We start from the raw sequence: 10072 nt of genomic DNA, 5'->3' as shown, positions 1-10072 counted from the left end.
TAGTCCATAACAATTAATCAACAAATTTTGGTTAAAACAATATTATGAATATAATTTTTAAGAATGAATTTAGACTATGTTGAAAATATTCTACGCTCCTAGAAATAAAAAAGAAAGAAGAAAAAGCAAAGTAAAAGGCTTTAGTAATTTGAGGAAGTACAAAAAGTTGTGTAAAATGTTACTTTTATCGTTCATCAAATTCAAGTTCACGGGTCAAAATAATTCTTTTTATCGGAAGTATTAAGATTCTCGTAATCAATATTGTGTTAAGATTATGAGATACAATTGATGTGAATGGTAATAAGATTTAAATGGATTATTATAAATATAAAAATAAAATGTTTTTCTAAATTGTTAGATATTTGGTGATAATGTGTTGGATTTGAGCTTTGACAAATATGATTGGAGCAGACAGTCTAGCTCGTTACTAACATATCAGAATTCATTAGTTGGGTAGCTAGTCCCATCTACTGTTAAAGTCGAGTACAGTAATTAGGAAGCAAGCAAATGATAATCATTTCAGTGACCCAACATTTTTCGCATCTGCAACTGCAAGTGATCTGTACGTAAAGAAGATGATCATAAACTTGTCAGATGTAATTAACATATCGTTTATCACTCACAAAAACCTGCATATAAAACGGTGCTTCAATTTTCATGACTTAATAACATCTAAATTTAAGTACATTCAAATTCAACTACTAATACTTCTCATAAATGCAAATTAACATTGTTACAAATTTCAGAAATCAGTTGAGTTACTGATTTATAAAATATCGGATAATTTATTAAAAAATGAATGATTTAGTGATTGATTTATCCGCAATTTTTGAAAAATTGACCAAATTTACTATGCCATTGCATCTCAAAAGAATCTCATCAACTACAGATTAAAAATTGGCCATCTAACGCAGCAGATACCAGTAGTCTTACCTATTAAGTCACTTCTTTTTTAATATCCAAGTCGCTGCTAATTTATCATTTCACCTAATATATAACATAATGAATTATCAAAAAGTGTTAGGTATATAGTAGTATTATAAGTTACACGATCTTTCCACCCAGTTGGTATACTTCAACTCCAAACTTGTCCCAAAGGTGTTCATCTCCCATCTTGATGTACCCTCAACAAAGTCTTCTCATTCTCAATCTTATTTAACAACCTCTCATTTTCTTCTTCTAATCTTCACTTCCGATCCATTTCAACCTCCTCGAAAACACGAAAAAGAACACTAAAGCATGAAGCTACCCAAAAGCCAAAGCTCCTCCGTCAACCTTAAACTCATTCTTATTTGTTCATGCACGGTCTTGCTCCTCATCTTGATTCTAAGATCAACATCATCATCATCGTCGTCGACTTCGTCAACATCGTCGGATAACGTCTCAACAGCTCAAGAACTTTCACTTGGTTCTACAGAATGCACGAAAATCCCACCGTCCCTCTCCGAAGCACTAGTCCATTATGCAACATCAAACATAACACCACAACAAACTATTCAAGAAATATCCGTTAGTCTCAGGATCCTCCAAAAGAAATCCCCGTGCAACTTCCTTGTATTCGGACTAGGCTACGATAGTCTTTTGTGGACATCACTCAACCACGGGGGCCTCACCGTTTTCCTTGAAGAAGACAAATCATGGATACAACAAATCCAAACTAAATTTCCTTCCTTAACATCTCACCATGTCATCTACGACACTGTGTTAACACAAGCAGATGATCTCCTCAGTGCATCCCTATCCGACAAGGAGTGCACCACCGTTACTAATCCTCTTGATTCAAAATGTAGGTTAGCCCTCAAAGGGCTACCAAAGGAGGTGTATGAAGTGGAATGGGACTTAATAATGGTGGATGCACCAACAGGGTACCATGACGGAGCTCCGGGGAGAATGAGCGCAGTGTACACCGCAGGATTAATGGCAAGGAACAGGGAAGACGGAGAAACGGATGTATTTGTGCATGATGTGAATAGAGTTGTAGAGGATAAATTTTCTAAAGGCTTTCTATGTGAAGGCTATTTGACACAACAAGAAGGAAGGTTAAGGCATTTTACTATTCCTAGTCATAGAACTCGTTCCAGGCCATTTTGTCCTTGATTATTTTTCCACTAGTTCCTTCTATTCTAGGAATAAGTTTTTGCTATCGATTTGGAGTGCTTGGCTATATGTAACAAAATAATGTGGCGATTTTTATTTTATTATTTTAAGGTAGAGCTGTACCATTCTACCATGGTTTTGGTAAAGTGCCCCCTGATTCTTGCAATTACAGGCTTGAATATTCTGCTTAGATGTTTGGCAAATTTCTCCTTATTTACGTTTCGAGATTCAAACTAAATTTCGAAACCAATTCAGCGCTGACAGACATATTACCTCTCTTGTGTTTTCTGTTAAAACCAGCCGAGAGTCAATTATTCGATAAGTGGGCTCGTTTTTACATTTTCTGCAAAAAAAAAAATTGAGAATTTTAAAAGGTAGTTAAAAGTTGAGCTTAAAAGTAAAGAAATCTACCTCACACAAAACAGCTTTGTGGACAGTAGGTGGTGATGGACCGACATGCTACCAACTGCTAACATGTGAAATTTGTCCGGTTACTTCAGTAGCATGTAAAAGTGCCATTGCCATCGGAGTAATGCAGATGCTTCACATTGACTTTGTTCTGTAATACACTACTTGTGTTGTGAAGATGCAAATATCACCAACATATAAGTATAACTATCACCACAAATAGAAAATTTAAAGTCTAAAACAACAACAAATTATAATAAATTCACATTAAAATACTCCGTGCAGTGGCATATACTTTGATGATTGTCACTTAATAATGTAATTACCAGAAAGATAGAGTTACAAATGTAACTAAATAACTAAAATATAGGTGTAATAATCAAAGTTGATCTTTACAGTGGTAGTGTGACCTTTCAGAGAAGCAAAGTACCAAACTTCAAAAAAATAAAGCGAAGAAGTGAAGCAAAAACTGAAACTGATTTCTAATATACAATAAATCAATGTGTCTATAAGAAATATAGGCTTAAATTTCACATAGTAAGAGTAACACCATCCTATGGAATTTGAGCAATTTCCAGCAAAATTTTATGCAATGACTGTGGCTTCGAGAAGAAAGGACAGTGATCACTGCCTTTGATTTTGAAGACCCCTTCAGGTGGGTTTTCTCTGACAAGTTTTTCCTGGATGTCTGGCGAAAGTGCATGATCTTCCAGTGTTTGAATATAAAAGCGCCTCCCAGTTCCATACTTCTCTGATGACAGAGACATCTTCTCCATGATGGGACCAAGAGGGGTATGCCTCATTGAAACCATGGCTAGAGCAACATCCTGAATTGATCACGAAGACTTGTTATGGGATGTAGTTGACATTACATCGATTAAGTTTCCCTTTAAAGAGATCAATTCAGGCGGCAAGTCTGCAGTTTTATGAGATGTTTACAGCACTTTCTTTTGTTACCTAATCAATTATAGTTCTTTAATTTCTTGTACATTTGCAAGATGGTTCCTCTTTGTGTTTGTAGTTTTAATACTCTTCTACTTTAATTATTAACCCTCTTAACTTACACTAGATTATAGTCTGTGCTACGCCCACGGTTATTTTAATAAATTTTGTAATAATAATAATAGATAAAACAATTAAAATAAAATTCATATTTAGGATTGAATAATATAATTCTGAAAGAATTAATGTTATTCCAGTAAGTGTGTTGTTTTTTATCATGATAGATTTATTTAAGAATTAATTTACTTAAAAAATTTGTTGGAGAGATAATTTCCATTAATGAGTTTACCATATTCTGAAGATTAATTCAAATTTGTATTAATGAACTTATATTACCTTTTGTTCTAGATCATTTTCTATTTGTTTTATACATTGTACTTACACTTCCTCTTTATCATACTTTGTGAGTCGCATTTTCTTCTTCATCTTATAGTCAACATGTTATCATAAGCTGGTATAGACATATCTTATGATATACAGGAATATATTATAAAGGAATATTATAATTTTCTCCCTCTGGAATCAAATTATTGACAGAAGGTTGGCATGCAATAGAGAAATATTAATGTGCAGGATAAGATAAATGCTAATATCTAGGACATATATTTTATGTAGTTCGCCAGTGATTTCGTGCTATTGATTATACTTGTGAAGGTGTCCATAAGACGTTTGAGATTTACATTGTATTCCAGAAACTTTTTTGTTGGAGAAAAAAGAAAAGAAGAATAACGAATTAATTTCTTCAGCTTGTTCCTGAATAATTTTTTTGAAAGAAAAGAAAAGAAATCTGAAGATTTGAAAAGAAGTTTCCTTTATTTTTATATCTAAAATTTTCTTCCCACTTTTAGGATGATTGAGAGAGAAAGAAAAATAAGTATTTTCTTTTCTTTTCCTTTCTTTCTTAGATTCGGGAACACAGCAAGAGAACTACAGTAGTCTGTCTAAATATCAGTAAATCTGTCTAAATATCAGAATTGAATTGTCTTTTGGATGCTTCATCTGTTTATTAACTTTTAGAACAATGTACATTAGAAGACCCTTCTTATCGTTTATAATATGAGTAACTGATGTCTTACTATAATTAAATTGATTAACTAATAAATCATTTTAGTTTGTGAAACAAAAAATCTTACATTGTAGAAAAAGCAGAAATTATAACCATTGTCTGTTTTTCTGTCTTAAAGTAGTTTTCAATGATACTTCTCTTTCGGTTTCGTAGATTTCTTATTGTTCGTTAGTTTAAAGCCCAATTATATAGTTCTTTCAGAAGTAACTATTAAAAAAGGTTTTATAGGAACTATTGATTAATTTAGAGTAAGAAAGTATATAGAAAGTACCTTCGAAGGACTTTGATTAAAATATAATCCACGCATCTGCTCTTTTTCAAACATGAACCCAGTTGGAGGTTGATCTTTACCATTGCCATAAATTAAAAACTTAGATTCCTGCATAAAAAGTTCTGCAGAACCAAGCTGCAAAAGTCTTCTAATCAGAAAATGCAAATACAACAGTTAAGATCCCATAATAGTACAAAATGATATGAGACATATTTTGAATGCAAAACTCATGCCTCAATCGCTTATTTAACATCTTTGGTACTATAGATCATGTAATTAGTATCATAGTGGTATACTGACATCTACTTACAGTGACATACAGACATCTACTATTATGGTGGTTCCCAGCCAAAAATCTTCTGAATTTATCAGTCAGTTGAACAAATACTGTAAGGAAGTTTCTCTTTACAACTTGAAAAATCTTAATTTAGTCATTATGTTGTGTATACAACTAAATACGCATGTCATGCATTATAAGCCAACTTGAGATCAATTCAGCCTTTTAGGCAACAGTAAAAAATACATGTCGTGTTGTTGGTACCTGTTCAGCAAACACATCAAAAGGCCTCTGACCATCGGATACCATTGTGCCACAGAGATAAATTGCCTTTAAGATCTTCTCGGGATAATGATTCAAGGCATATGAAATGCAGGCCCCTCCAGTACTGTGGCCAACCAAAATGACCTAAACATATAGACAGATGTCAAACCATGAATACACAAATTTTAACAGCATACTAGTAAGTTGAAAGGATGAAAGCAGTGTTCGAGCATTTCCTACATTTTCAGTTTCTGGAAGTTTTTGTAGATAGTCAATTAATGGCTTTGAGTAGTCCTCTAGTGTATTGACATTTTTCGTATCTGTCAGTTCAATTCCAGATCCTGTCAGATCTATAGCAGTAGGAACTAGTCCTGATTCCTCCAAGAGAGCAATTGTTTTATACCAGCACCATGCTCCGAATCCTTCCCCATGAATCAAAACAATATTCTTTGTTTTGATATTATCCAAATTTTCTGGTAACTGCGTGTAGTATAATCATAAACAATAACATGTGCATTAGACCCTACAAATTAGAAGTAAACACAATGACTGTCTCAAAGAAGCATTTGTTGCTAGCTACTGTACTATGATTCAATATTTTCGAAATATGTATATGATACACACAGAAAACCTTTCCTAAATACCTTTCTTTAGGAAGGTCTTGGTTTTCTTTTCACTTTGATTTTTAAAATATTCTGGTTTTTACAAGAACTAGGGACATTTGTTAAAATAATAATGCATTCCATTCATGATCTAGTTTGTGCTTCGCAAGAAACTGTACCCGGCCCTTTCCCCTGTTAGTCCCAAATAATGAAAAGCTTCTGCTAAGAGAAGGAAGACAGTGATTGTAACCAAAAGGTACAAAACTGACTAATTTAGAGTGCACATAATACAGCCCAAGTGAAGTTTGCAAAAAAATTTCTTATGTTTTTGTATTATACAATTAGCTGTTGATCCCCTGTAAACCAACAAGGCCCATGAGTAGTGTTTTCAAAACAGTTTATCTCTCTGAGGTATGACCATGTTTCAAGGATATCTTTATGTTCAAATTTACAGTCTACATTGTTCTCCCAAATATAGAGCTTACATCGTGTCCTAACAATGCACAAGAGTTGCATCTAATTATCTAATACGAAATTGTGGCATCTTACTTTGCCTTTTTAAACAAAAAGTTCAACCTTAATACTTCTGTTCTAATTTGTACTCTTCCACTCAAGAATCCAAATGTTTGCCTAAATATCAAAAGACATGAAATATATGTAACATACCCCAAAGAAGAAAAAGAAGACACACACAATATTAAGTACTACATGTTATATAATTTAACAACAAAGTTAGCTTTTTTATATAATCAAGAAAACTCAATTAGTTAAAATGTCAAAAAAGTAAACTTGGACCAGCTAAGAACTTTATTCTGGTACAGATCCAATCCAAACACTATAAAAACATGTAAAAACCTCAAACCTCAACACTTTAACACTCCTTTAAATACACACATACATTATAAAATTATACATACAAACATACATAAATCTTAGTTTTTTAGTACCTGTTTAGTCCCATTGGTCAAGTTACTAGACTCCGCTTGGGTGCGGCGGCGTGACCCGATTCGTCTAGACATGGATCCTTCAAATCTTTGAGAGAGTTGGTGTTGATGAATTGCCAAAGACAAAGCTTGTTTATGTAACATTTCTTCTTCTGCTAACATTTTTCTTTGAGATCGACCCATTCTCTTACTTTTTGACCCGTTTTCTTTCGGATCTTTCTTTGTCATCCGCATAAACTTGTTACCCATTTTGTATTACTGATTTTTGAACAACCCTAGATGAATCTTGATGGGTTTTTTGTTATTTTGAGTTTGTGTGTATTTTGTATGTATAGTGTGTGTGTGTGTGTGTTTTATAGTGTGTGTGGGGAGTAGTTAGATTAGTGGACTGTGAGTTCAACCGTAAATGCTAGCAATTTATGATCACTTGTACTTTTTTCAGCTGTATGTATGTTTTTTTCTTGATGTGTCACACTCATCCAAGAGTTTCAGATTTACAGTTTGTTTGTGCTTGGTTCTGTGTAAATACTAGTACAGTACAAATTTATAAGGTGTCACAAATCACAATTATTTGATCAGGTCAACTTCTTGTTTTCTCTTTTGTTTTCATGTTAGAATGTTTTTCTTCCTTTTGTTGATGACCCTTCATTTGTTTTCACCGTGCATGTATAAAAATATAATTTAAAATTATATTTTTTTTTGACTAATTTAAAGGAAACTTCATTAATTTGAACAAAATTCAGCAAGAACAAATATCCAATCCAATATATAATGAAGTTAAAAATTAAGTGAGTGAGTTAAATAATTAGTCAATTTATTTTCAAAACGCTTAACATGCTGAATAAAATATTTTTGAAACTGAAAATAAAATCGGTATTTGTCTGAGTAATTCAGGCTACACAAATTTTTGATGTCTTTCCGAAAACATTAACATCATTTTTTAAATTAAAATATAATCTAGAAATCAAATATTTGAGTTGTAATAACTGAGATCGTAGGTACATATGCCCTTGTAGTACAAAGACAATTATGATATGAACGATGAACTTTTGCATTTTTTCCACCGTTTCATTTCACATTATTTTGATGCGTGCAATCTAAATCTCCCAATACGTAATATAAATCATTCTCAACTGAAATTTCTCAAGATATATGTTAGGAATATGTTGTGAACTTGATGATAAATTAAACAAAACGCTTTAATAGATTTTTTTTTTTAGTCAAAAATAGAACTAATTCATTGATCAAGAGACAAGATATCCATGTTTACATAAGGGACAATTTCAGTGGGACAATGATTCTCCCACACCTGTTGAGAACCAAAAGGGAATAACCTAGCAAGGTGATGCGCTACTGAGTTACCATCTCTTTTGACATGAGACCAACTAATGGATTTAAAAGAGGTACTAGTAACAAGAATGTCATCTAACACATAATCCAAATCAGACAGATATGTTACACCTTTGGAGAGCCTATTAACCAGATTTTTGCAATCAGATTCAAGGATCACTTCCTCAAGTCCGTATTTTCTGCCCAGCCTTACCGCGATGTCGATAGCTTTTGCCTCAGCAACTTCTGATGACCAATAAGCTCGGATTCTTTTAGTAGCTGCAAAAATCACTGAGCCTGTGAAGTCCCTGGCAACCACACCAATGCCAATCCAACCCTCAATAGCTAGCGAAGCATCCATATTTATTTTTGTAACACTGATTGGAGGTGCTAACCACTTACTTGAGCTTTGCTTATCGTTCTTCGTTGGTTGTTTGTAAATGTGTGTATTGTAGTTTCCATACTCTTCTACTAATCTCTTAACTCTAGCACCAATAATGTCATTTGAAGTGCTTTTATTTTCAAAGACTCTTTGGTTTCGCTCCGTCCAAATACACCACGCTAGAGTAGCACCATATTGTTGCTTCTTCGGATGAAAATTCTTCCAGCTAGCAATTAGATCACACCCAGAATTTACTCTCTCCCAGTTACTCATTTCTGCACAGCCACATTTCTCCCACAGGTCAATCACTTTGGTGCATTCAAAAATGGAATGACGTGCACTTTCATCTATTTGATGGCACCGCGGGCATGTTGCATCTTCAATAAGATGACGATGTTTTAACAAGCTTCTTACAGGTAGAGATTCTGTACAAATTCTCCACAAGAAATGACGGACTTTCGGAGATACAGCAAGACTCCAAATAACAGACCAAGCTTCATGCACAGCTTCAAGATTGATCCCTTGACCCAACATGTATGCTGTTTTAACCGAGTAAATTCCATCATTTGTGAAAGCCCAAGTGAGATCATCATTTTGATTTCTCCAGCTCAATGGAACGGCTAGTATACGCTTGACATCATTCTCGCAAAAAAGCTCTCTAATCAACTCTTGACGTCATTCCTTATCGTCGTGGTCAATTAGTTCACTGACAAGGTTTAAATCCTCAACTGGATCACTCATAACATAACGACCATTTTCATCCGCCAGCCATGGGTCCGTCCAGATGTTTATTTTTGAGCCATTACCAACTCTCCATGTAAGTCCTTCTTTCAACAGTGCTTTAGAACTCCATATACTCTTCCATGAGTAACTACAAGAATAACCTAAAGCTGACTCAAGGAAAGTACAATTATGATAGTATTTTGCTTTCATTACTCTTCCGAGAAGTGAATTCTCCTGTTGTACCAATCTCCATGCTTGTTTTCCCAAAAGTGCATCATTGAAAATTTTAAGATCCTTAAACCCCATTCCACCTACACATTTGGCCTTGCACATTACTTCCCAGTTGCGCCAATGTATTTTTTTCTTTGTACCAGCATCCCCCCAGAAAAACTTTGCCATAGCTGAGTTAATTACAGATGATCAAATATAGTCCTGACGGATGATTCAATATAGTCCCGACGGATGATGATTTGACATCCATCGAGTGAGTAGCTTATGTAATAATAAGTATTGTAGCACATTTCTGCAAACAACTTTGTGTATATTCTGTAGGAGCATATGAGTCATGTTGACTACTAGTAAATATGCAGAATAGGTTGATTAATTGTAAATATGAGATGTCTTGTAATTCTGCATAAGTGAAATGGAGTTAAGTGACAAATAGCTACCCGACGGATGATCAATAAAGCTACCTGACGGATGATCAA

General features: G+C 33.9%; 4 protein-coding genes across 4 annotated transcripts; 1 reads left to right on the top strand and 3 right to left on the bottom strand.

The window, feature by feature from the left end:
• Positions 1-1024: 1024 nt before the first annotated feature.
• On the top strand, positions 1025-2230 carry LOC141712417 (glucuronoxylan 4-O-methyltransferase 3-like). The gene has a single exon (XM_074515347.1). It carries the CDS (start codon positions 1240-1242, stop codon positions 2095-2097), a length of 858 nt encoding a protein of 285 aa, XP_074371448.1. The 5' UTR covers positions 1025-1239; the 3' UTR covers positions 2098-2230.
• A 733-nt stretch (positions 2231-2963) lies between these two features.
• LOC141712416 (putative methylesterase 14, chloroplastic) lies at positions 2964-7450 on the bottom strand. Its single transcript, XM_074515346.1, has 5 exons — positions 6935-7450; positions 5626-5865; positions 5386-5529; positions 4845-4979; positions 2964-3332 (listed from the first exon to the last, which is right to left on the bottom strand). The coding sequence occupies exons 1-5, from the start codon at positions 7178-7180 to the stop codon at positions 3060-3062; spliced, it is 1038 nt and encodes a 345-aa protein (XP_074371447.1). The 5' UTR covers positions 7181-7450; the 3' UTR covers positions 2964-3059.
• Positions 7451-8168: 718 nt separating this feature from the next.
• On the bottom strand, positions 8169-9176 carry LOC141714325 (uncharacterized). Its single transcript, XM_074517850.1, has one exon. It carries the CDS (start codon positions 9174-9176, stop codon positions 8169-8171), a length of 1008 nt encoding a protein of 335 aa, XP_074373951.1.
• Positions 9177-9317: 141 nt separating this feature from the next.
• Positions 9318-9764, bottom strand: LOC141714324 (putative mitochondrial protein AtMg00310). Its single transcript, XM_074517849.1, has one exon. The coding sequence runs from the start codon at positions 9762-9764 to the stop codon at positions 9318-9320; it is 447 nt and encodes a 148-aa protein (XP_074373950.1).
• Positions 9765-10072: the final 308 nt, after the last annotated feature.

The sequence above is a fragment of the Apium graveolens genome, chromosome 3, assembly GCF_009905375.1.
Source record: "Apium graveolens cultivar Ventura chromosome 3, ASM990537v1, whole genome shotgun sequence".
In the NCBI taxonomy this organism is placed as follows: Eukaryota; Viridiplantae; Streptophyta; class Magnoliopsida; order Apiales; family Apiaceae; genus Apium; species Apium graveolens.
This window is presented reverse-complemented; position numbering and strand designations above follow the sequence as displayed.

Coding starts and splice junctions, on each gene's coding strand:
- LOC141712416 (XM_074515346.1), bottom strand. CDS start 7,180: ATGGGTAACAAGTTTATGCGGATGACAAAGAAAGATCCGAAAGAAAAC. Junction 5,866..6,934: donor TGACCAATGGGACTAAACAG/GTACTAAAAAAC, acceptor TACTACACGCAG/TTACCAGAAAATTTGGATAA. Junction 4,980..5,385: donor TTGATGTGTTTGCTGAACAG/GTACCAACAACA, acceptor AGACTTTTGCAG/CTTGGTTCTGCAGAACTTTT.
- LOC141714325 (XM_074517850.1), bottom strand. CDS start 9,176: ATGTTGGGTCAAGGGATCAATCTTGAAGCTGTGCATGAAGCTTGGTCT.
- LOC141712417 (XM_074515347.1), top strand. CDS start 1,240: ATGAAGCTACCCAAAAGCCAAAGCTCCTCCGTCAACCTTAAACTCATT.
- LOC141714324 (XM_074517849.1), bottom strand. CDS start 9,764: ATGGCAAAGTTTTTCTGGGGGGATGCTGGTACAAAGAAAAAAATACAT.